Raw genomic sequence first — 27,576 nt, 5'->3', positions numbered from 1 at the left:
GGTGTGCACCACCATGCCTGGCTAACCTGATATTTTAATCTGGTATTTTGTATTCATTTTCCTATGTTGAAGCACCCTTGTGTTTCAGGAATAAACATTCCTGCTCAGGGCATGCTATCTTTTTTTCTATTTTTTTCCTTTGTGGTACTGGGGATTTAACCCAGGGCCTTCACAGCGAGCTACATCCCATCCCTGGTTTTTAGCTATTTAATTCTGAGAGAGGGTCTTGCTAAATCACTAAATTGCCAGGTAGAGCTTGAGTTTGCAATCCTTCCAGCCTTAGCCTCTGAGTGCTGGGCTTACAGACATGCACTGGAATGCCTGGCTTTAGCATTTCTTGGAGAGTTCTAATGGCAACACTTCTTTGGCTTTTATTTATTCAGGAATACCTTAACTTCTCCCTCAAAAGTTGAAGGATGATTATTCTGAATGTACGATTGTTTTTATTCTTTACCATCTTGAATATATCAACCCACTGCCTTCTAACTTCCAGATTCTGCAGAGACACACCTGTTGATAACACTGGTGAGGATCCCTTGCATATGATGAGTTACTTCTCTCGTTTTTTTTTTTTTTTTTTTTTTTTTCTTGCGTTCTATGGTGCTAGGGACCTTGTATGTTCTAGGCAACTGCTCTTCTGCTGCGCTACACCTGCTGTTAACATTCTCTTTCTGATGTTGGCCTTTGACATTTTGACAATGAGTTCCGCCATGTACCTGCCTTTGATTTTATGTTACTTGGATTTTATTGAGCTTCCTTCATGTTTATATTCACAGAATTCATCAAACTTGGAAACAGCCATTATCTCAACACATCTCTGTCACTCCAACAATGCATGTATTGGCTTACTTAATGGTGTCCTAAAGTCTCACCGGTCTTGTTCACTTTTCTTTGATCTTTTTTCTTTCTGTGCCTCAGAGTGGATCAAGTCCAATCTCCAAGTTTATTGATTCTTATGGCTACCCAAATATGCTTCTGAATCCCTCTATCAAACTTACTGTACTTTTTCGATATAGTGCCTGTGTAGTTCAGGCTGGCCTTGAGTTCACTATGTAGCCCAGGCTGGATTTGAACTTGCAGTGATCCTCCTGCCTCAGCCTCCACAGTGCTGGGATTACAGGTATGTGCCACCATGCCCAGCTTTACTTACTACACTTTTCAGTTTCAGAATGTTTTCTACATGCTTTGCTTACACCATCATTCAGCTATATGAACATCTTTAAGACAGTGGTTTAGAGTATTTGTCAATTAAGTCTACCATCTGGTCTTTCTCAGAGATGGTTTCTACTGATATATATTTTCTTCCTTTAACGAGGCCATACATTCCTGTTTTTTTCTTTTATATACCTTGTGATTTTTGTTGTTGAAAGCTGAATGTCTGAATTTTATTTATGTAGTATCTGTGGAGAATTATTCTTTCTCAGGATTTGCTCATTTGTTCTTTTAATTCTTATTTTTTTAAACTATTGTAGGGTCTCTGTGCCAAACATTAGTCCAAGATGTAGATGTAGGTCTTTTGGGGTCATTTCCTAGCCTGCACCTTTCTCTGAGCACATGTACTGGCCTTCTGAACCTCCGTAGTGGAGAGGGTACTGAGAATTTTTAGCCTCCATTTCCAGAAGCAAGCTAAGGGATAACTCTTGCAAATGGGTAACCCTCTTCCCCATTTTATAGACGAGGACAAGCCCAGAGGAATGATCATCTCAAAGTATGGACTCCAGATATGGAAAGGATAACACTACATGTCACTTCTCACCTGAGGTACCTCACAAGATTGTCCTCTTAAAAAGTGGTGTGTGAGGAATGGGGATGTAGCTCTGTGGTCAAGAACTTTCCAGCATGTGCAATACCCTAGGAAGGAGCCTAAGACCTAAGAGGAGGACTGGCTGAGAAAGGGAGGTGAGGTTTCAAACGACAGAGGCAGGAGGGTGGGATGTACTGTACAGTAGCCAGGCACTGAGTGGCAGGTGAAAATGCAGAGGAAACACAGGGTTTGACTAAGTATGTCTTCTCAGAAAGAGCGAGCCTGGGGGAAGCACAGTGCCATCACCCTGCACTCTCCACCTTGGGTAGCAGGCAGAGGTGGTATCTGAAGGCATCATTGGTATGTACAGGATGAACCCTCTCAGAAGTATGGCTGGGTGTGAAGTGTTGGGGCACACAAGACAAGGGAAGGACAAGTTCAAACAGTATCTTGGGAGTTTATCAGTAAACAATTTCCAGGCATTGAAAGTGACTGGTCATTTCAGAAAGCACAAACCTATAACCTGCAGCACCCATCATTTCACACACCAGTGAGGTGGACAATGATCCATCCATTAGCCGTGAAATTAGTCTAAAGGAACAAGTATTTAGTACAACACAAAATAAAGTATCAAAATACACTAGGTGATTAGGACTAAGTGCTGTTTCATGAAACGTAAAATTGTTGGGGAAATAGGCTTCTAATTCCCACCTGCTCACATTCTTCCTCTCCATTCACTCAGCTCCTTTCTTAAGGTAGCCTCCTAAGTGACATATTTTCCTATCTAAAACCAAGTCATTCCTCTGCCAATTTCTCCTATTCTTTATAACATTGAACACTATCATGTCCTTTGTAAACGTATTTTGTTTTGTGTTGGTCAAGGGCTGATTGAATAAACTGTAATGCAAGGAAGTTGGGTGTGATGGTGCTTGCCTGTAATCCCAGCACTCAAAAGGTGAAGTAGGAGGACCAAGATTATTCATGATCAGCCTGGGCTAGTGAGTTCAAGGCTGGCCTGGATTACATAGTGAGTGTCTCAAAATACACACATACACACAAACAGTGCATTTTCTCTATATGACTTCTGGCAGGAACAAAAACATGACGCTTGGTGGTTTCACATCAATGCAGGCCAAGACGAGAACACCATCAGTGGTAAATGCCTACTTTGTGATGACAGGTTCTATTCTTAGAAAAATGTTGAAAGCTGCACCTAGGAGACAAGTAATAGCCACAACATGTCTGAGTACATGGTCATAATGCCACATTAAATCAAAAAGGTGCCCTGATCAGATACTGAGCTGTTTCCTTGGAAGAAGGCAGAGCTACTTACTTTATAAACAACAAACTTCACAAAGAGATATCTGAATAATGCAATTTAATAAAATGTCTGCTCCATGCATCTCCCTAAGGACAATGTACTTGGTACAGAGTTTGGTTCCACAGGGAATTTACTTATGACACTACAGAACTATGACAAAGCCATAGCTTTCAGCTAGTGTAATAATTTTATTTCTCATATTCAGCCTTTTACAGAGGAATTAATAGAAATTAAAAATACCATGCTGCTTACTTTACATTTTCTCCACCCAGACTCTCCCTCCACCCTTCTCTGTGCTCACCTGAAATGCATCTGCTTGGGTTCTTCACAGGGAGGCATTAGCAATTTGGTGGACAGTTCTAGTAAGTGACAAAATCTTGATGACAGCAGTTCTCACAGGGCTCTGCTAATGGGTGTTTTCATCTTTGTCCTGAGGACTCAGAACTGGAATGCCTTCCTTCAGACACTATTTTCTATGTGTTTCAATATTCCTTGTTTCTGGCCCACACCACAGTAGTTAATTAAGTCTGCCAGTAAAATCTTTTTAGTTGTTTATTTTTCTTCCTTACTGTATAGACCCTATACAAATATCCATCTCTGTACCAACTTGTGAAAATAAATATCCCTCCCATCACTTTACAGAACATTAACACTTAAAAAGTGTTTCTCTGGATCAGCTGGAATGTCTTCCATTTTAAGTATCAGAAAGTCCTAAGAATAAGTAAGAAACAGTTATCATGGGTAATACAAGGGCCCAGAAGAAAGCAGGTGGAATTGAGCAGCTCAGTGACATCATGTTAGGACCAACTTCTCCCGCCTTGCTCATTGTCCTCTTCAGGGTAGTGTCCAACAAGGCCAGAAACTATTAGCCATGTCACATGAAGACTTGAAAATGTCCAGTGAAGACGGACAATCTTCTGTCTTTCCGATCTCACATCATTACTTTGTAACTGAAATTTTTCCCAGGAAGTACTACAGAGTATCTATCCTAAAATAACTCATTGCTCACATATTCACCTTGGATCTACCCCCCCAGTCATCTAGGGGAAGACGGAAAAAATAGATTAAACAGCTCAGCAAGGAAGCAGCAGGTAGGCAGTGCCTTTTGGAACCCTTACATGTTCCCAGAGAACACAGGAACAGGACAAGGGAGGCAGAGATACAAGATAACACTATCTCCTAAGTGCAAGCACAAATCTCCTGGGCTACACAGAACTAGGGTTACAGACACCATGCCTGAAATGAGCCACAGTGAGATGTCAAGAATTTGAAAGGGGCCAGGCGGGGTGGCACATGCCTGTAATCCTAGCACTCAGGAGGCTGAGGGAGGATCCTTGCGAGTTTGAGACCAGCCTGAGCTAAAATGTGAGCTCAAGGCCAGCATGAACTGCATAGCAAGACCCCTTTCAAAAAGCCAAAAAAAAAAAAAAGAATTTGAAAGGGGCATATCATTACATACCACCACTTTTCATTTGTAGAGTCCAGTATTACTGTTTATAACATGTTAACCTTTGCATAATTATGTAAACACCATTCTTAGTAGTAGTATTTGTATGACTGACCCAGAGACAACTAAAAAGTAGTTTAACTTCTCCACTAAAGTGGAAGTTTGGTACTACTGGCCATATTCAGATACACCAGGAAACAGTCAAAAGTAGGTGGCATGGTTCTTTATTAAAAAAAAAAAAATTTCACCAGTCAACCTATAGAGAGACTGGTAATATTTAGAATTGCACTGGTTGAGAGGTAGTTTAAAACCTCACAAAAACATCTTTTGGCTTTTTTACTGAAAAGGCAGTTCAGTAATAATGGCCACAGTCATTTATTTATTTCAGCAAATAAAAAAGTGGGTATGTGGTTTGTACTTCAAACGTGCCAAGTATCTTTTCATATATACAAATAGGTATGCTTAGCAATATGTGAAAACAGTTCTCCAAGAAAACAAAAACCCTGAAATGTGGAGTTTTCTAATTTCCACAGTGTAAATATTCTGATTAAAGTGAAGTGACCAGCATGTGGTGTTGGGAAGATATATGCAGTAGCACACGGTCATAGAGTAGTCTCACCATGGAGGTACACTAATACCAGTAACCTGAACCACAAAGATAACAGTGAAATGTAGCAAAATTATAAAGAAGTGATAAATATTACCTTTTGAAATATAACTGTAAATTTATACAATTTTAAATAATGACCATGTTTAACAATTAGCTTACAACATTCCTGAAAACCTAACCATCAGTAGTACTTTTAAGTCAGTATGAGGTAACATGAGGGTATCACTGAATGTCTAGGTATGTGTGACAAAATATATTTACATGTATACTATATACAAATCCACATATATGTACATACACACATATAATCCCAAGAACATACGAAGACAATGGTGGGATTTTGGTGGAAAATATTAATCTATTCCATAAGTTACTAAACTAAGGGTTCATGGGCTCCAACATATGAATCAATATACCCCAAATTTTTGTTACATTAGCATACTCATATAACACCTACAAACATCAGGAACTCTTCATATATGTTTAATGTACTGTCGTTCAGTTTTTGTAAGCTACAGATGAATATTGTGAATACTGTGAATATGGGTAAAATGCGTATTGCCATATATATATAGTTTTTGTAACATATCTGGCAGATGACATAAAATAACAAATTTTAGAAGACTTTTACAATATTACTTAAATGAATAGATCTCACTTCAGTACAAATTTTCCAATAAAAAGTTATTTTTCTTGAAAGCTTTCATATATTTAAATGAGATGTCATTTTCTAGCATTTCGTGGCATTCTTTGGCTTTCTCTAATCTCATTTTTAAAACTATACAGTAAATCTCACATGCGTTTGCAGGTTTTTGAATACTCAGGATGTTGGAAGAGCTTTAACCCTTGTGTGAATCCTCTGATGCTTTGTGAGTACTGACCTCTGACTAAAGGTCTTCCCACATGCATTACACTCATACGGCTTCTCCCCTGTGTGAGTTCTCTGATGTTTAGTAAGAGCTGATTTTTCACAGAAGGTCTTCCCACATTCATTACATTTATAGGGTTTCTCCCCCGTGTGAGTTCTTTGATGTACAATGAGGTTTGACTTCACACAAAAGGATTTACCACACTCGTTACATATAAATGGCTTTTCCCCTGTGTGTGTCCTCTGATGGACAGTCAGGGCTGATCTATGGCAGAAGGATTTCCCACATGCACTACACTCATATGGTTTCTCTCCTGTGTGTGTCCTCTGGTGTTCAGTGAGGTTTGACTTCACACAGAATGTTTTCCCACATTGCTTACAGGCGTAAGGTTTCTCTCCTGTATGTGTTCGCTGATGGTTGGTAAGGTGTGGTTTCTGGCAGAAGGCTTTCCCACATTCAGAGCATTCATAGGGCTTCTCTCCTGTGTGTGTTCTCTGATGCTGGGTGAGGTTTGACTTCTCCCAGAAAGTTTTGCCACACTCACCACATTCAAAGGTTTTTTCTCCTGAGTGACCTCTTCGAGACTGGGTTAGATGTGGCTTCTTGCTGAAATTATTCCCATTTTCATGGTATTCAAAAGGTTTGTCCCCTGAGTGTACTGTATGATTTTTAAAGAGGGCTGACTTTTCCCAAGTTTTGTCATTCACTTTATATTCTTGGGGAATCTTTGTTGTGTAAGCTCCCTGATGTGTAATGAAAGGTGAATTGTCACAGATTTCCCCATATTCATTGTATTCATAAGGGCTGTCCTCTGTAAGAGCTCTCTGATGTCCAAATTGTAAGTCCATATAAAAGGCCTTCCCACAGATACTGCATTCATGTGGTTCCATGTCCAAACAAGTTCTCTGAGATATATTGAGCTTTAAGATGTTGAACACTCTTCCACATTCAGTGTATCTACAGAGTGTCTCCCCTATCTGGGACTTCTCATTTGTAAAAAAGGTCATTTGTTCATGGAAGTGTGTTCTGCTTTTGTTATATTCAAAAGGTTCATCAAAAATTGGTTGAGTGAGATCTTGATGACTGAAAACATTCCTTTTTTGATCATATTTATAAGATTTCTCTCTAATAGGAATTTTTTCATGCCTAATATCAAGGAGTAATTTCTCATAGACATTAAACTCATCAGGCTTCTTTCTGGAATAGTTTTTTTTATTAATAATTAAGCCTGAAATATTTTTCAAACTCATTTCACATGAGTCACATATTTTGAAGGGAAAATTTCTTGAAGAAATTGTGTTTGTGTCCAGACTGAAAGTTTTCTGAACTCTGTCACCACTTTCCCCACTTACTGTTTTGTTGCTGGTGAATATAAGGTGCCAAAAATGTTCACCTTGACTTTCCTGGCTGCTCTCTAGTAGGTCAACAGCTTTCCATTTCCTTTCTAGAAATGACAAAAATAACCACATCTTATGAATATTAATGCACTTTTGGTGAAAAATAACTTTATACAACTACCTTTCACCATTGTTAATTACTCTATCAGACTAGGTTTCCAGAAGTGAACTGAACCTATTTCTTTTTCCCTCCAGTTCAAATGGAAAACACAAATGTACTGCTGTGGAAGCAGGAAGCTGAAGCTGGAAAAGACATCCAACATTACATAATCTTCAAAACTGGGTATGAAAAAGGGGAAATCAAATAGAATGACTGATTCAGAAACAGGGACACTTGGAGACAATAAGGTGAACCCAAGACAAAGGGAAGGTGAAGATAAGCAGCACAGGGGTTTCAGAGAATGATTTGTAGTGGGCAGAGAAAGAACAGAGCTAACTCCTGACCCCTTAGGCTTGGAAAATTGGGGCAGACTCCCACCCTAAGCATGCATATTTTCTGTTTTGTACATCAACACCAAACTAAAGTTCTGTAAACATCAACTTCTCCAGGTTCAAAAGAATATTCAGGTATCCCAAGATCTACTTTAAATTTTACTGACAAGGATGATTTTCTAAAATGCTATGGAAAAGCATGCTGGAGAAGGTAAAACGAATTCCAGACATGATCAATAGGAATGAAATTTATATGAAGTTGTTCAATCAAAGAACAGGAAATTCACTGAGAATGGGATGAATTTTTAAAAAAATAAACAGTGCCAAGAAAATAAAACAGGACAAGAATTCACTTTGGCAAAGGTTGAACATGGCTTATATCCTTCTCTGCTTACAGTCTAATTACTGTAGCAGGAGCCTCACTACTACTATGCATGTCTACTTCTATACCTAGATATTTTAAGTCTGCCTTTATCTCTAGGCTTTTATTTTTATATCTAAGTTTTCTGATTTAAAATCTGGCCTCATCTGTGGATTTTATTTACATTTGGGCCCTGTAAGAGCCATTTATCTGTATAGGTACTAAGATGTTCAGTATACTTTATCACAAAAATTCTTGGTTATACTTCACTGTTGATATCCAAGCAACATTAATCACATCTGCTGGGCATGGTGGCACAGACCTATAATTCCAGCTACTGGTGAGGCTGAAGCATGAGGATTCCAAGTTTGAGGGCAGCTTGGCAACTTAGCCAAGACTGAAAACAAAACAGGACAGGGAATATAGCTTAATGGCAGAGTTAAGTGTAAAGCCGTGCGTTCAGGACTCAGTAACAAACACAAAACTAACGCAGGGCATCCCTGAGTCTACTGCTCCAATGACCAACAGGTAGAAGTTGTCATCCTGGCAAAAACAAACAAACAAAAACTACTTTATACCAATTGATTCACATTAAAGTGTTCAATATTCCATAAATCCATTCTAAATATCTATACAGCTATAGGTAGTTATCGAAGTCTTGTACATTTCTTATTAACAACATACCTTTCACTCAACTAGACGCATTCTACCCTTGGTTCTCCTGGGAACATGGATCCCCTTAGTGAAATGCTACTTTCTTGAATTAAAAAACCACCACTGATAATAGTAAAATAATAGAAGGCAAAAATATAATAACCCTATTATTTTAAGACTCCATGTGTTCTATCCTTTAGTAGTTACTCTCCACGTAACTCACTCTAACATAAAATAATGCTTGCTGTATGCCAAGCCTCTGGGAGACCACAATCTATGTTCTGGTACATGTGACTAGTCCCACTTCCCTGCTCCTTCTGAGGTGGAAATACAGAAATGATTCTTAAAAAGCAATGTATATTGGATTATTTCCAACCTTACATAATGAGTTGTAACATCAAGACAAAACAGGGGAATGTGCATTTAGGAAGGGTACTACAGAATATGTTTTGAATGGATGAAAGAGACTTTCTCCTAAATTTGGCTCCATAGGCAATCAACACTCTACCTAAATGTCAGAATTAGGAAAAGAGTGCTCCTTCTTTTTGGAAGAATGAAATCTGAGTAGGGAAACAAACTTGAAGCAACAGCTATATGATCATCAGAATTTGGGGCTTACACCCACCAGTGAGTTACAGACATAAAATAGGGACTATTAATAGTAAAATATTGCTGTAACTTAAAACAATTAAAATAACAAGCCATGCAGGGTGTGGCGTGAACTCCTGTAATCCCAGCACTCAGGAACCTGAGGCATGAGGATTGCTGCAAGTTTGAGCCTAGCCTGGCCTATAAAGTGAGTTCAAGGCCAGCTAAACTGCATAGTGAGACTCTGTCTCAAAAACACAAAAACAAACAAAAAACCAAGCCACTATTATGCCTGCCTTTGGGGTGTAGGACTGCACCTCACCCCTCTTTCATTATAGCTGGGAAGATGGTGCCAGCCAAGTAGAATTTGAGTCTGCGCTCTGTGCTTCCTCCATTGCCTCAGAAAGAGGGGGCCTGGCTGTGGGGTGTGAGTCTGCACTCTGCCCTTCCTCCATTGTCCCTGAGATAGTGGTGCCAGTGACTAGAATGTAAGTCTGAGCTCTGGGCATTACCCATTGCCTCACAGTGCTGGTGTGTGGAGCGTAAATCCACATTCCACCCTTCCTCCACTGTCCCCAGGACAGCGGTGCTAGCAAGTGCAGTGCAGATTTGCACTCTTGTGCTTCCTCCATTGCTTCAGGACAGTGTCTGTGCTTCCTCCACTGCCCTGGGAAAGCTTGCCAGTGAAAGGTGAATACAGTGGTACTGGTGAGAAGAGTACAGCGTGCTAATAAGAAGAGTACAGTGGTGCCGGCGACAAAGAGTACAGCAGTGCCAGTGAGAGAAGTGAGCTCAAAAAAACAACCTAATATGGAACGTCAAACCTCTAGAAAAAGAACAAATCAAACCCAAAGCTTGTATGAGAGAGGAAATTATAAAGAGCAGAAATTAATGCAACGGAGACTATGAAAACAATACAAAGAATTAACTGAAAAGTTGGCTCTTAGGAAGAATAAATAAAATTGATAAACCATTAGCCAACCTCATCAAAAAAAGGAAAGAAAACACAAAGCCATCGGGAATAAAAAGGGGGAAATCACAACAGACCTCACAGAAATCCAGGAGACCCTCAATACCTACTATAAGAACCTATATTCTAATAAGATGGAAAACACAGAAGAAATGGACAGATTCCCAGATACAATCAAACATGACAAAACTAAATCAAGAAGATATAAAAATGCTAAATAAACCAATATCAGCCAATGAAATTGAAAATGTTATTAAAAATTTATGAACAAAGAAAAGCCCAGGCCCTGACACATTCGCTGCTGAATTCTACAAGAAATTTAGAGAAGAACTAATGCCACTAATGCTGAAACTCTTTAAAGAAATTGAAAGGGAAGCAATACTTGCAGAATCATTCCTGGAAGCAAGTATTACCCTGATTCCAAACCCAGAGGAGAACACAACTGAGAAAGAAAACTACAGGCTAATCTCCCTAAGAAACATTGATGAAAATATCCATAATAAGAGTTTGGCAAACAGAATGCTACATATCATCAAGAAGATTATACATCAAGACCAAGTAGGATTCATACCAGGGATGGAAGGATGGTTAGACATATGCAAATCAATAACTGCAATGCCAGGCATGGTGGCGTACACCTGTAATCCCAGCACTCGGGAGGCTGAGGCAGGAGGATTGTTGGGAGTTCAAGACCAGCCCGGGCTACAAAGTAAGCTCAAGGCCAGCCTGAAGTGCACAGGGAGACCCTGTCTCAGAAAGACAAAAAAAAAAAAAACCCACAAAAAACTGCAATACACCTTATTAACAGAACCACAGACAAAAATCACATGATCATGTCAATAGATACAGGAAAAGCATTTGACAAAGTCCAACACCCATTTATGATTAAAAAAAAAAACACCTCTACCTCAATCTTATAAAAGCCATCTATGACAAACCAATAACTAATGTCATATTAAATGGTCAGAAACCAAAAAGCTTTCACTCTAAAATCAGGAACAAGACAAGGATGTTCACTATCACCACTCTTATTCAATACAGTTCTGGAAACATTAGCCAGAGCAATTAGACAAGAGGAAAAAATAAAAGGAATAAAGATAGGAAAGGAAGAAATTAAATTATCATTATTTGCAGATGATATGATAATCTACATAGAAGACCCCAAAAACTTGACAAAAAAACTTGTAGATTTAATATCCCAATTCAGTAGTGTAGTGGGATACAAAATCAACAATCAAAAGTCAATAGCATTCCTGTATACAAACAACAAACTCACAGGGACAAATTAGGGAAAGCATACTCTTCATGATAACATCCAAAAAAGAAATACTTAGGAATCCATCTAACAAAGGATGTAAAAGATTTATACAATGAAAATTACAGTACTCTAAAAAAGGAGGCTGAAGAGGGTATGAGAAAATGGAAAGATATCCTTTGCTTTTGGATAGGAAGAACCAATACAGTGAAAATAGCCATACTCCCAAAACTACTATAGATTTAATGCAACCACAATAAGAACACCATTAACATACTTCACAGAACTAGAGAAAACATTCCTAAAATTCATTTGGAACCAGAAAGACTCAGAATAGCAAAAGCAATTCTGGGAAACAAAGGCAAGTCAGAGGGCATCACAATCCCAGATCTGGAATTATACTACAAAGCTACTGTGATAAAATCAGCATGGTACCAGCAAAAAAAACAGACCTGAGGATCACTGGAACAGAACAGAAGATGCAGATACAACCCCAACCACATTCAGCCATCTTATCTTTGAGAAAGAAGGCAAACATGTTCACTGGAAGAAAGACAGTCTCTTTAATAAATGGTGCTGGAAAAACTAGCTGTCCACATGCTGAAGACTAAAACTAGACCCATGTCTATCATCACCATGCACTAAACTAAAGTCAAAATGGATCAAAGAACTAAACATTAAAATAGAAACACTACATTTACTGGAAGAGGAAACAGAAATCTCAAAGAGGATCTCAAATGGGATCTCATCTTATTAAAAAGCTTTTGCACAACGAAAGAAATCTCCAACAGAGTGAAAAGACAACTGACAGAATGGGAAAAAAATTATAACCAGCTGTCCCACAAAGGACTTATATCTAGAATATATAAAGAATTGAAAAAAAATCAGACTCCCCAAATTCAAAGACCCAATCTAAAAATGGGCATCTGGAATGAATACATACTTTTCAGATGAAGAAATACAAATGACAAGTACATGAGAAAATGTTCAACATCACTGGTCACTCGAGAGATGCAAGTTAAAACAACACTGGGATTCCATCTCACCCCAGCAAGAATGGCAATCATCAAAAATCAACTGATAACAAATGCTGGAAGGGCTGTGGGGAGAAAAGAACTCTTCTCCACTGCTGGTGGGAAAGCAGGATGGTGCAATCACTATAGAAATCAGTGTGAAGATTCCTTAAGAAACGGGGATTAGAGGTCCCATTTGAACCAGCTATTCCCCTTTGGGGTATCTTCCCAGAAAAATTAAAAACATCATACCAGTGATATATGTGCACCCATGTTTACAGCAGCACCATTCGTAATAGCTAAATCTTGGAAAACAACCTAGTTGCCATCAACAGAGGAACGGATAAAAAAAGATGTGCTTTTTTTATATGATGGAATATTACTCAGGCATAAAGAAAGACAAACTACAGACTTGTATAGGTAAATGGATGCAGTTTGAGACCATACTCCTAAGTGAAATAAATCAGACCCATATGTGTAAACACTGTATTGTCTGACCAGTGTGAGAAACTGAGAAAGAAAACAGGATTTGAGATATACAATAGACATTGTGAACTGGGAAAAAAACTGTGCAAAGAGAAGATGAACTGTGATGGTGGAAAGGGGAAAGGAAGAAAGGGAAAAAGAAAAAAAAGTATGTATACACAAGGTAGTTAAGATAGTTTTACAGCTAGCTTGTCTTAGTTCCTTGAAAACAATGCTTTGTGCTAATATTGTTTAGACAAGACATCATGCCTATATCTTGCACTCTGATTAACTAATATGAAGACAACAATATGCAATGTATCAACTATTGTAACTGTCCTACTAGATTTGAAACTCGGTTTCATTATCTTTTTCTCTTTAAAAAGAAACGCAAAATAAATAAGCTTTAGGTAAGTGAAAGCATGTGTAAACACAATTTAAGATACAGGATAATATGAAGTGAGTATAAATTATACAGTAGAAAAAAGTAAATGTAAAAGGTAGAACAGAACCACATTACAACAGTCAATGAAAGAAGGCTTTAATTTACTTATTTCTATAGGTAACTGTCAGGTTAGTGAAAGATATGTTGAATGCTTTGAGTAAAAATAAACAAGAAAGAACTAATTAGGAATTACAGCTAATCAGGAATGAAGGAACACAGATGCATCTCTGCTTTTGAGCACTGTCTATGAAAAGAGAGAATATGAAGAGATGTGGGCAGTTTTGAAATAAAAATAATAGTATTATGAGGCTAGTAAGAGGTAACAGCATGTTTGTATACAGAACACAAAAGCCATCTGACTCCTGGGAAATGGGATCACTGGCTTCTGTACAGCTCAAATTGTTTCTTCTCAATCTCTTCTGCTGGATGGATTTACTCCCTGTGAAAAGTAGGACTGTCCCAGGACTATCTTCACCTATTCACAACCAGGTTCTAGAAAAGGGTGACGAACTATGAAATGGCCCTGCCACTAAGACTCTTTCACATTTTTAACGGGAAAGGGTGGAACAGGCAGTAGCGGGGTAGTAGGAAGAAGAGAATAGGGAGGAAGAGGGGGAAAAAATAAGTAAGAGGAAGATCCATAGCAGCAAGGACCACATGCAGCCAAGAGACCTAACACCTTTATTATCTGGTCTTTTTGTTGTTGCTGTTCTTTTTTGTAGTACTGCAAATTGAACTCAGGGTCTCACATCTATTACTCTAGCACTGAGCTACATCCCCAGCCCTTTCTGGTTTTTAGGAAGAGTCTCACAAAGTTGCCAAGGGTATCCTTCCACTTATGATCTTCCTGCTTCAGCCTGCTGAATTGCTAGGACCACAGGTGTGCCGCCTTGTCTGGTTACTATCTGGCCTTTTACAAAATCTAATCCGTTATCTTTAACACCCTCTGACGTTGGAGCCTTTCAGAGGGATATGCCTTATTCTAACCTCAGCCACAAGCTCCATATTTAAACATTTCTAACTTCCTAATCAATACAAGACTAGATTCTAGCAGTTACTCCCAACTTCTGTCCAATATTAAACCTGTCATAACTCCTATCATGTCTCCTCCATAAGTTTCTCTATCTCAGAAATGACACCTAATTTATCCAACTGCTTGACACAAATCATTGCAATATTCCTGTCTCCTTTTGTCCCTTATATTCTTTCCTCATGGCCCAATATTTAGGTATCTGTACAAACCTGTACCTTATCAGAATCTCTGGCAGTCAGAGTTGATACCGCTCTCCTAACTCCTGTTCTTTCCTTGTCCAGGTTCACCCACCACAGCACAGTCACTACAGAGAAGTCCTTTTAAACTGTAAATTAGATATGATGACTGAACCTGATCTATATATGTGTGTGTGTGTACAAGGAGCATTCCTCATCATATCCCTCAAACACAAACTACTGTGTCTACCATGGCCCATGCTGCTGCTACTTCCATCACCACCTATCAGCCTCCCCTGTGTGCAGTAACTTCCAGCCATACTCATCTCCCTAACACTGCTCAAACAGTCCAAGAACACACCTGTCTGAGAGATCCATCCCTCAATGTGTTTTCTTCCTGGCATACTCTTGATCCACACAGCTCACACTCACTTTGTCAAAGGTTTGTGGCTAATGTGGATCTCATAAAAAAGTCTTCTCTGACTCCACAGCCAAAGGGCATTCCCTCATGTGCTTACTTTATTTCCTTATATGAATTCTTCACAGTACCTTCCATCACCTAAGAGTGCATCTGCACATATACATGGGCACATATACATAAATATTTACAATATATGCCTGTATTTGTTGCTGACAGTAATATACATTCTATGAGATCAGGGACATTATTTATTACCTAAAGTGTATCTGGGCCATTGTAAATATTCATCACATGTATTTGTTAAGTGGATTTATGGAAGAAGTGCATGAATATATTGTGTATGTACCAGCTAATAGAAGGTATTCTAAGAAAAGAGAGAAGGTGAACAATTTTAAAAGATAAAATCTAACCAAGAAAAATATCCAAGATAAGGCCAAATGATTTTAGATTATGGGTAAAAGTAAGTCACTCTAAAGTGTCAAAAAAGAAAGAAAAGCATTTATGAATGACAGTGACACATAGAGGAGCATCTAAGGTAACAGGACAGCAGAGCATAGTGGTACATGCCTGTAATCCCAGCACTTTGGGAGCCTGAGGCAGAAAGACTGCAAGTCAGAGTTGGCCTGAGCAATTTAGCAACTCAAGACGCTTTCACAAAAAAAAAAAAAAAAAAAAAAAAGGTTATGTGTGTGTGTGGGGATAATTCAGTGTTCAATCCCCAGTACTAGAGGGAAAAAAGCTAACAGGATGCAGGCCACGTGTCTTTGGTCATTTCCAAAGGTCTTTGGCTAAAAACTTAAGTTTCTGAAAAATATTCCCAAGGTGGCAAAACCCTAAGCCAAAGACGTAAGACTAATTTCCTCTTGGTTTTCACTACCTGTGGCCCCAGTAACTCACCTGGGTTACAGTGGCTTGGGAATCCCTTCTCCAATACCCAGGGCTCCTCTCCTTGCTCTATCTTGAAGATCACTTCTGGCTTAGCAATGCAATACCCTAGCAAGAGAAAATAACAAGGGTGGGGTAAACAGCTCACCTTTGCAGACACTGAAAAACTTAAGAGAAAGAAAAGTACACTTTCAAGAGCTGCTCAAAGAAGGTACCCAAATGAACCAATCCCTCAGGACATAACAACACATTCTTTTTAACAACAACGGATAGTTATCTCAGAGCTTTGAATCCCAAGCTTTAAATCACGAACGTTCAGGGCTTTCATGTTCAAGAACTAAAAATGGGGGGCTGGGGATTTAGCTCAGCAGCAAAGCGCCTGCCTGGCAAGCACAAGGTCGTGAGTTCGGTTCCCGGTACCGGAGAAAAACCAAAAAAAAAAAAAAAAAAAAAAACCTAAAAATGCACGTGATTATTAGCCACATGAGAAAAAAATTCTTACCTACTGAGACAAGGTTGCTGTAATTTTCCAGGATCACATCCCTGTACAGTATCTTCTGAGTGGGGTCCAGCAGACACCACTCTTCCTTAGTGAAGTCCACACATACATCCCTAAATGACACTTGTTCCTGAAAGAGAATGTCCCTTTTCTATGTGAAATGGTCAGAATTAGATATAGAAAAGATTCAACAGAACTAACATCTCCAGAGCTTATGGAAAAATGACAAATAGGATAGTTCTTTTTGTGCTACAGTACACAAAATATCTTATACAAATTGAATTTCTATTAAGGGTATGGGTTTATCATAGTTGCTACAAGCACTACTAAAGCAAATGAAAGGCAAGGTTTTGAAGTGCTTATGGCCTGATCAGGACACACTTGTGTACATTTAGTAAGAGCACTACAGGAGCTAGAAGTGTATACACAGCAGGTTGGAGTTATGAAGAACAGTATCTTTCACATTATCAGGTAACTTTCACCAGGAAGTAAAACTTGCAGTCATTAAGTAATTGGATTGAAATGAACATAGTACAGGACCCGACCAAGAGAAACTCATGACTGATTAAAGAGACCAGAGAAAAAGATGAATCTTCTCTGCTTGAAGAGATCATCTTCTGGGGTCACTATGGATTTTTTTGTTTCTTTGTTTTTAAACACAGTATCAGGTAGGCATGATGGCGTATGCCTATGATCCCAGCACTTGGGAGGCTGTGAAAGGATTGTCATGAGTTCAAAGCCACCGTAGACTACATAGCAAGACCCTGTTGCAAAACAAAATAAAACACCCAAAAACACAGTATTTGCCATCCAGTAAAAAATTTCATGGTATACGAAACAGGAACCAAGAACAAAGACAATAAAAGCAGAGCCATGGATGACTCAAGCACTAGAATTTACAAGAACTTGAAAGTGAATTATGATTAATATATTCAATAAAATAGACAAAAACATGAACAAAATAATGATGGAAGAAGTTCACCAGTTATATGGTATTTGCGCTATGTACGTAGCAGGTCAGAGATCTCTGCAAGGTCTGCTGCAGGGTCCCTGCTGTCAGGTGGGGGTATGGATTTCAGAAGGATGCTCACCATGTCACTCCCTGGTAAGAACAATCCACCACACCTGAGCTGTTTGTACAAAAAGTTTGGTTACACTGAGCATGTGTATTCCAGGAGTCTAGAATTTCCGTATATACTAGGAAGACAGTACCTATGCAACTATCCCTCGATAAAAACTTTGGGCAACAAGTGACCAAGCTTTCCTGACACACACCTCACATGGGTTGTCATATCATTACCGGAGGACTTAAGCATGTTCTGCAAGAATCCACAGGGAGAAGACTTAGTATCTTCCTGACTTTGCTTTGTATCTTTTCACTCTAAATGTGACCATCTGCTGAATTACCCTAGGGAGTCACTGAACCTGGGGTGATCTCAGGAACCTCTTACATAGGTAAATACATACACACACACACACAATCGGCACAGTAAAATTTCAAAATACAGTATCTGAAATTAGGGCTCACTAGATGGATTCAAAATCATATTAGAGAAAGAAGATGCAAACTGAAGCCACATGCATCTAACACAAAAAGACTACCAAAATACATAAGGCAAAAATTGAAAGAAAGGAAAGAACTTGTGATAATGCATGCCTGTAATCTCACCACACAGGAGGATCACAAGTTTGAGCACAGCATGGGTAACTTAGCGAGACCTTATATCCAAATAAAAATAAAGGGCTGAGGATATAGCTAGTGTGAAGGCCCTGGATGCAATCCTCAATATTGAGGGAAAAAAGTTTTTTAAAATAAAAGAGTATCAAATGATACAGTATCTTTGGAACAGCTGAGCAACTGTGTACAAAGCTAAATTGTAAGTCTTACCATATAATCCACCAATTTTACACTCTAGTATCTACTCATTTTAAAACTTAGATCTGTACCAAAACCTGCATGTGAAAGTTTACAACAGCTTAATTTACAATCAAGAAATAGGAGCCAGGGACATAGCTCAGAAGTAGAGTGCTTGTTCACCACACATAAAGCCATGGATTCAATCCTTTGAGCCACAAAAAAAGGGAAAACTACACACACACACACACACACACACACACACATACACACACATACACACACACACACAATCAACAAACACTGGAAGGAACCAAGAGCCCTAAGGCTAACAACTCAGACCTCACTTACACATATATACCAGAAACGAACAATTAAGTAAAAATAAGGTGGACATTGGTAGCCAAATTTCTGTCAGAGTGGGAAGTTACACGCAAGCAAAAGGAGAAGGCTAGAAAGCACCATTTTGTAAAGGGTTAGAGCAGAAGACACCAGAATAAAATAATGCCAGAAGGACATACAGAATATATGAAGAAAATAATGGCTGAGAATGTCCCCAAACTTATAAAAGACATCACACCTCAAAATCAAAACCCCTCAGAAATATAGGATAAATATGTAGCAAGAAAACCAAACCAAGCAGTACCAAGTATCAACTCCTAGAAACCAAAAAAAGAGAAAATCTCATAAGCAGCCTGTGGGAGAGCACCAAGCTTTGCTCTCCTGAGTAATGAAGCCCCTTGGCTCCATCTTTCCCTGACTGTTACTTCAGCTCTATTCACTGAGATATACACATCTGCCTATACAGAAGCAGATGTTCCCTTAATTGGCTAATATAAAATGATTGTCTGGCCAAGACACCAAGGTGTCTCAACTTGGACAAGATATGCTCACCCTGCTGATGGCTGGAATGGGAGCTTGAGCAAGAGCCTGTGAGATTTCAGGACAAAGACATGAGATAACATCTCAGATGAGGCCATGGGACTTAGAATTATACCTTTCTGGCATTGAAGGTGCCAGCTTTGCACACATCAAGCTATCCATTATATTGCTAACTGAGGCCTCTGAGCCTGGTACAAAATTGCTGTTTCTCTTTACAGCCAGTGTCTACAAAGTTTCTTTTCCCTAGCACTCTGCCATGACAACCACCTACTCTCTGATTGATACCAATAAAAGCCATGAGGTTTTGGTGGTCCTTTATTTCATAGAAAGCATTGGGTCATCCCAGAGCTCCTCAACTGCAGAATATTCTTTTTTTTTTTTTGCATCCATGTGTCATATTGCTGAGCGGGAGACCTAAACCCACCACAGGGGTTTTGGTAGCAGCCAAAGGAAAAAATATCAATTGCCTTCAAGGAGAAGGTTTAAAATTGAATTCTCAAAATAAAACAACAAAGACTCAGAAGACATTGGGATGGTATCTTTAAAGTACTAAAGGAGAAAAGAAAAAAAATTCCAATCTAGAATTTTGTATTTAGAGAAAATATCCCTTCAAAAATAAAGATACAGACATCTTCAAACAAAAAAATGCTGAAAAAATTTCTCACTGTAAGACTGAAACATGAAGAAATAGTAAAAGAGAAGTTTTTTGGAATAAAGAAATGGTCAAAGAGGAAGCATAAAACAGCTGGAAGACAGGACAAACACAGGAGATGGCAATACTTAAGCAATTACAAACTCCACTGACTGTCTAAAGTCAAATTACTAAAGATGTTTCCTATGGTTTAAAATACAGAAAAAGCAAAAATGGTACAGCACACAGGATAAGGAGTGTTGTGTAGAATGATATTGTAACATTTCAACTGTGAAGTTCTTGCATATTAAGGTAAACTCTAAATGAATTAAAAATAAAATGCACAAAGGCACTAGGATATACATAAGCAAGTAATTTATCATCATGAAGTAAGAAAGACTTTCTAATTATGTCTCCAAATGCTATAAAAGTTAAACCCATAGAAGACTGGTATACAAGAAAGTAACGGTTTGTAACGCATATAATAAACAAGTACTATCCCTAATGTATAAAAGATAAGCAGAGATAGAGTGGGGCAGAAACCTAAAGGAAAATGGGTGAAACATATTAGCAGAGTTCACAGAAAAACACATGACACTTTTAGACACATGAAGTTAATCAACTTCATTCAAAGTAGAAAAAAACAGCAGATGCAAACCATATAAAATACCACTTTTTACCTAGCTGTTTCCCAAAACTCAAAAGTTGAACCACATATCTGTGGTAAAAGCTATGGAAAAACAAACATGCTCATGTACTGCCAACAAGAACACAAAATGATACTGTCTCTGACATTAAAGCCATTAAAATTCATCTGATAAACCTATCCAGCACAATCATGAATATACAGAACATGAATAATTTGGTGTGTGTGTGTGTGTGTGTGTGTGTGTGTGTACATGGTCGTTCATTCTAACAGGGTTTGCAACAGCAAAAAAGTGGGATATAATTTAACTCAGACACCTACATTGAATTATCACACAGTTTTAACAAAGAAAGATCCATTTTCTATCACAGAAACCTCTGGGACATACTGTTAAGTTGAAAAAAGAATAGAAAACAATGTATGGGATTCATGATCCCTTGAGCAGATCTGACTTCATCTGGGAGCTTACTAGAAACTAAGAGTCCAGGGCTCCATCTACATTAAATCAGAATCTGCAAGTTAAGACAATGCCAGGATGCATAGATGCATCTAAATTGAGAAGCATAAGGATAACTGAATCCTTCTTAAATAAAGGGGATATGTAAGAATACTCCCTCATTTATTTATTTATTTATTTACTGGGGTTTTTTTTTTTGCTATGTGGTGCAGGCTGGCCTCAAAAACACAGCAATCCTCCTGCCTCAACTTCGTGTGTGCTGGGATTACAGGCATGCACCACCATGGCCAGCACACACCCATATTTAAATTTGATAGACACTGGAAGGACAAAAACTATTAAAAGCTGGGTATTTGGAGTGACCATACACTGCCCTTTGGGGCTGTCCCAATATCTGCCTCCTGTTGCAGCATAATAACTCTTAAAAAGCTCTTTCACAGTCAGTGAAAATATCTCTGGAGGATTAATATCAACCAACCCAGAGGGATAAGCAGGAATGGAGAGAAAGGGAGTACAAACTTTTGCATCTTCTGTATTACTTTTTCCAACCTAGTCTGTAGAGGATTTTTAAAAATATAACCATCTGCTTTCTTAAACATGTTAATACAGTATATTAATAATTCAAAAACATTTTAATAATAAAAAAACACATGAAACCAGTCAATAAAATGAAGTATAGTGGACCAAGAATGGAAACCCCTACAAACAATGTGGCAAAAGTCTTCTTCATGAGGGCTGGGCAGAAAATCAGAGCTGGGAACAGATCTCAGAGCCCCATGTCACACAGAGATTTTCAAAACAAAGACCATGGTCCGTACTATTAAATGCTGCTGAATGAAGGAGTAAAGTAAAAAAAATCCACTGGCCTTGATCATGATTTGGTGACCTTTTGTAGAACTGATTCAGGTGAGTGCAGGGGATGAGATAAGGCTGTATTTACTAAGTTGAAATGTAGAAACATAAGCCAGAACTGCCTGCAATTCTACCTAGAAACACAAACTCGCAGGAGTGTTCTGAAGACTTATAGTCCCTTCATTCCCCTCCATCTTCCAGGTTTTATTCCTGGGTCAAGCAGTACCATCACAGAACAGGCTATTCAAACCTCACAGCTTCATCTCCTCTGGCACTATGTTTCTACCCAGCAATGACTATAGATGATATACTGCATTTATTTCAGGGTTGTTATTAGGAAGACCAGAAAAAATTTTACAATAACCTGGATAATCCTGTAAAATTAAAAATCCTGAATCTAATTTGCCAAACATTTTTTACTTTGAATTTGTTGCTCTAGTTCTATTTCCCTTAATATAAACTTTTTGTTTTGTATTGGTTTCATGTCTCCTTTTATTTAGTGTATACTGGCTATCTGGATTCATGTTTCATTTTGGCAATTTGTACATGTACATAACATATTTTGATCATTTTCACTCCTCCACCCTGTCATCCCCTTGGCCCACAGTACCCACTAGTTTCACATCTTGGGAAGTTCAATGATATATTTTGATCACATCCACCTTCCCATTTACCTATCCTTGCATTTCTCTCCCCTTGACTCCCGTCCTCTTGTCTATTAATAATTGCCCTTCTACTTGCATCTTTTTTGTTTTTTGAGGCAGGGTCTCACTATGTAACCCAGGCTGATCTCAAACTCCCAGCAATCCTCCTCTCTCAGCCTCCCAAGTGCTGGCATTACAGCTGTACACCACCACACCTGTTTGAGATTCCAGTATTAGGGAGAATGTTTGATATTTGCCTTTGAGTCTGGCTTATTTTGTTCAACATGGTGCTCTCCAAATCTATATATTTTCCTGCAAATGACAAAATTTTGTTTTTTATGTTTGAGTCATATTCCACTCTGTATATATACATTTTCTCTGTCCATTCATCTGGTGTTGAACGCCTAGACTTAGCTGATGTAAACTCTGCCTATTTTTTTCTCCCCAAGTTAAAAAAAAAAATACCAATCCTTACCAAGTGCAAGTAAACAACTTACCTGTGATTTGCTCATTTTCCGCTCTTAGTGGAGGAGGGAGAGCTGGGAGAGAAGGAAGGACGGATGTCAGGACAGACATGGCCTGCCTTGGAGCTCCTGGATTCACCTGCCTACACAACTCCACACACAAGATACTTACGTGTCCATGTTGGCTCCAATATATGTTGAGCTTAGACATGATATTTTTCACTGAGTGAATGTAAACATTTGTTTCTTACTGATTTATAAGCAATTTAGGTTCTGTGACACAAAAAATTAAAAACAGAGATGAGTTTAACAAATAACAGTATTCTACACGAGCAAATACTGTGGATTTGTCAAAACTGCTGTAGTAAGGGAGAAAGACAAAAACTCAGGCCATATTATCTATTTTTGCGCTAACACCATTAATCCCTTGAGGTCTGCTACTCCAAGAAACCTCCGTAAAAAGGGATGGGGGTGTTTAAGACAAGATCAAGTTTATTAAATGTTTGTCTGAACTTGTTCGCAGTTTCTCAAAATGTTCTCTTAATCAGGTTAACTTTGATCAAGTCTCCTAATCTGCGCGATGCGAACCAGGGACCTCCTTCTGCCCAATGTTTTCATCTAGATAGGAGCAGCCGGACGAGGCAGAGGGGCCTGCGCCCTCTCCCGGGAGGACCGGACAGAGCCCCAGGGCCCGGGCCCGGCTCACCTCGCTCCTCGCGGGCTTCGCAGCGGTGTCACCGCAATACGCAGCGAGCGGCGAGCGCGGGGCCGGCACCAGCCCCTCACGGACGCCGTGGCCACGGCCCCGGGAACCAGTCCGAGCGCCGGCGGCCTGCCTGGAGCCCACCCAGAGCTTCGCGCACACGGGAGACGCAGCCGCCGTCTAAGGAGCGAGCGCATTCAGGACTACCCGGGGCGGCGAGCGCGCCTAAAGGCCGCATGGTACAGCAACACCCGGACTCTGACGGGCCACAGGTACCAGGTATCCCATTCACACCCAGCCACGCCGCCCGCAGCCCCACCCCCTCGCGGTCGCCCGAGGCGCGCGCATAACGTCACGCGCACGTCACGCACGGCGCGCTACCTCCCCGCCAGACCGCCGCGCCTCGGGTCCCGCGCACGCGCACTCCCCACAAGCGGCCGTACGACAGCGCCATGGCTCTGCAGGGCTGGGCGCGCGCGGACTCCCGAGCTCGGCAATTGGCGTCCACGCGCCGACCCGAGGCTGCCCCGGCAGGGCTCGGCCTGAGGCCGTTCCAGGCTCTGTAGGCGCCCGCTTCTCCCCGCGGGCCCACCCCTCTGCTGTGCCCCAGCCATCCCCAGCCCGTGCCCGAAGGCCCTGGCCCTAGACCGCCCGGCTCACCCGGCGCTCCCTCACAGCGCGGACCCAGAGGCTGGGCGTGTTTTCCCACGGGGGACCCGGGCCGCAGCAGACGAGCGGGGAGGCCAGTGCGCATGCGCAGAGGGGCGGAGGTCGCGGCGGCAGGGAGCTCCGCGCGGGCGCGGGGTTCCCGGGCGTGCACGGAAGCGCCGCGCGCAGGCACAAGACTCAGACCCTCCCCTTTGTGCCCTGGAGACCCCGGGTAGGGGCTACCTGCTTGGCTTAAAGAGCTGCAGCTTTGGTTGGTCACGCCTGCACCTAAAAGCAGGCGACTAGCTGGGCTGAGAAAGCCGCAGAGGTGCTGAGTTCATTGCTAACGTGGAGTATGTGTTCACCTCACGTACCACGAAGTGGGTTCACCCAGAATAACATCTGCGACAAGCATGGTTTTTCTTTAGAACCAGGAAAAAGACAAGTTAGCAATGTAGTGTTTAATAGGAAAGGAATAGCCAGCGGTGGCTGGGCAGTTTAGCGAGACTCTGTTTCAGAATAATAAAGGAAAACGTGTATTAAAAAGCTCTCAAAAACCTCATCTCTGGCAACTAACTGTACTTTACCTAGGACGTTCTTTTATGTGCACATCCTTTTTATATGCACATTATTTCTAACAATAATGATTTACACCTTAGTTGAAACTAGGTTATTTTTGTGGAATTGCCCCTTGTTCCTCCCCACTTTGCCCAGTGTTGTAACTCCTAAAAGATTTTTAAAAGTACTAAACTTTAAATGGCTGTGATCTTGACTACTGCGGTGAAGTACTCCAGGGAAAAGGAGAGAAAGTAAAAAAACACTGGTTCCCCCAACCTAGTCAGTAATCTTTCATTAGTATTTAGGACTTAGAACACGTGGTGATCTTCAAATAACATTGAAGTGTGTGCTAAGGACTTGCTAACGTTCTCCAATTAAAGGAAGAATAATGTTTAATGTGCGCCAAAATCCAAAGACTCGCAGGAGGGGCGGGAGGAGACAAGATCTTTTGAGTTGGAACCGAAGAGAAAACATTGGGCGAATGACAAAGACCGCGAGAAAACGATGGCGAGAAAACTACTCAGCTGCACTTGGCCTCTGTGTTGACTAATCCACTGCCTTCGCTCCTCCTAAAACCTTTGCTGTTACAGAATTATTTGAGATCACCATTAGGGCGCCAGCACCCTGATTAGTTCATAATAAAACCTGATTTCCTTCACACCAATTCTCACTTCCAAATATTGGCAGTCATATGGCTGGAAGAACCAAACTTTGTACTGCAACACCATGATCAAGATGAGGTAGGATCGAAGAAATAAAAAATAAGCAGAAAAGAGACAAGGAAATTGGGATTTTAAAATTGTACTTTTATGGGTTTTTTAAAAATACAATGGAGTATTACTCAGCCATAAAAAGGGTAAAGGAAACATTTATAACTAAATGAGTGGACCTTGAGACCATACTCTTAAGTGAAATAAATTAGACACCCATGTGTAAATATCACATTGTCTCTCTGGTGTGAGAAATGGAAAGTGTAAATAAGAACCAAAATGTATAATAGAAATTGTGAAATAGGAAAAAATTGTTCAAAAAGAAAGGAAAACTGGGAGAGGGAGGAAGGGAAAAGAAAAAAATAAAAGGATAAAATAGAAGCAAAGCTTTGTAAAAGAGGGGAACAGGCAAAAAGAAATAAAGATATATCATGTACAGGTACAAATTCCCTGATGAATGTGATCATTATGTAAATCTAAATTGTACCAATAAACTTAATGTAAAAATTTGGTACAACTACTTTTTAAGAGAAACTGCAACTTCAGGACACAAAAGATACTCAAGGCCTTTTCCCTTCCAGGAAACTCCCTCAAAAAATTTCCTAAAGGGGGCTGGGGATTTAGCTCAGCGGCAAAAGCGCCTGCCTGGCATGCGCAAGGTCGTGAGTTCCGTTCCCGGTACCGGAGAAAAACCAAAAAAAAAAAAATAATAATAATAATAATAATAATAATAAAATTTCCTAAAGGTCCTTAAAACATAGTAAGCCTGTAAATTGGGCTTTGGGCCTGTCATTTTCACCTATAAATTGTGCTTCCTCTCAAGGAAGCAGCAATATTAGTGGGCAGCACATCTCAACTTTAAACACGTGAATGGTTTGCATTCTGACGGCGGGAAAACACATCTTAAATCACCCATTTTGAAAATGCCCCCAAGACCCCAGCTCCAGCTCTTCTTTCTCTCTTCCTTTCCTCCCTCTCCCCCACTCTCTCCCCTAAGATCTATTACTTTCACTTTCTTCCTCTGCCTCTTATCGATGCTTCCTGAAAATTCTTTTTCTGTAGCAGGAGTCATCAAGCCTCCAAACAGATGAGGGTTACGTTCCTCATCTCAGCTTTGGAAATCTCAGACCTAGTCACATGACAATATCAGCATAGTGTTTTATGACTAACTTTCCACTTAAAATGTATCATGAACCCTTTTTGGTCAATGTTATTATAAGTTTTATTTTATTTTGCAAACTAAAGATTGAACTCTATACCTTTCAACTGAGCTACATCCACAGTGAACCCGTACCTTTATTATTTTGAAACAGGGTCTTGTTAAGTCACCAAATTGTCCAGGCTAGGCTGGAAATTGTGATCCTCCTCCCTCAGTCTCCCAGAGCACTGGAACCTTATTTCCCCCCAAATAAGACCTACCCAGAGAATAATCTTCAACTGTAATTAATAGCTGGTTGTACCATGGAGATGACCAGTGTCCTGCAGATTATAACTCATTATGCCCTTGCTCAGTGGCTACTCTGTAATGGCAGGTAAGGTCAGGATAAGCTGATTGGTCCTGGTATTTTTGATCTCTAGTTAGGTCTTATTGTGGAGGAAACACAAGATTATAGTCCTGCACCACCATTATCAGATTTGTGGGTTCAGTATACTCTTTCCAGGTCCTTAGTGTTCTGAGCAAAGAATTGGACAAGACACACAGAAAGGTAGCAAGGGTTTACGTTTATTAAAGGTAAGAAAAAGTGTCCTCTGCAGAGCAAGTGGGCCACTGACAGAGTTCATCCTCATTCTTCAGGCCAATGTCAGCTCTAGGCTGACCTACCAAAAACCTGCTTGATTTTGTTATAGTGTAATTTGTTAGTTGCCCAGGTAATTGTTCCTGTTCCAGAGTTAAAAATGAAACCAGTGCTCTCTCCATCTCAAAAGAAAAAAAAAAAAAAA

The 27,576-nt window shown here is 39.9% G+C and overlaps 1 protein-coding gene across 6 annotated transcripts; it reads right to left on the bottom strand.

Annotated features, from left to right (window-relative positions):
• Znf248 (zinc finger protein 248) lies at positions 1–24,608 on the bottom strand. 6 transcript variants are annotated; one of them, XM_013508391.1, is made up of 7 exons: positions 23,723–24,046; positions 23,189–23,289; positions 23,050–23,091; positions 16,589–16,715; positions 16,099–16,194; positions 7,344–7,435; positions 1–2,957 (listed from the first exon to the last, which is right to left on the bottom strand). In XM_013508391.1, the coding sequence occupies exons 3-7, from the start codon at positions 23,062–23,064 to the stop codon at positions 2,934–2,936; spliced, it is 354 nt and encodes a 117-aa protein (XP_013363845.1). In that variant the 5' UTR covers positions 23,065–23,091; positions 23,189–23,289; positions 23,723–24,046; the 3' UTR covers positions 1–2,933. The 6 variants fall into 6 exon arrangements, with proteins under 6 accessions (XP_013363845.1, XP_013363842.1, XP_013363841.1 ...); XM_013508388.1 differs by lacking the exons at positions 1–2,957; positions 23,723–24,046 and adding an exon at positions 24,380–24,608 and having other exon boundaries at positions 5,218–7,435; XM_013508387.1 differs by lacking the exon at positions 1–2,957 and having other exon boundaries at positions 5,218–7,435; positions 23,723–24,045.
• Positions 24,609–27,576: the final 2,968 nt, after the last annotated feature.

The sequence above is a fragment of the Chinchilla lanigera genome, unplaced genomic scaffold (assembly GCF_000276665.1).
Source record: "Chinchilla lanigera isolate Chin_1 unplaced genomic scaffold, ChiLan1.0 scaffold00145, whole genome shotgun sequence".
Taxonomy (NCBI): Eukaryota; Metazoa; Chordata; class Mammalia; order Rodentia; family Chinchillidae; genus Chinchilla; species Chinchilla lanigera.
Note: the sequence above shows the minus strand (reverse complement) of the source record. Positions and strands in the feature narration are given on the sequence as shown.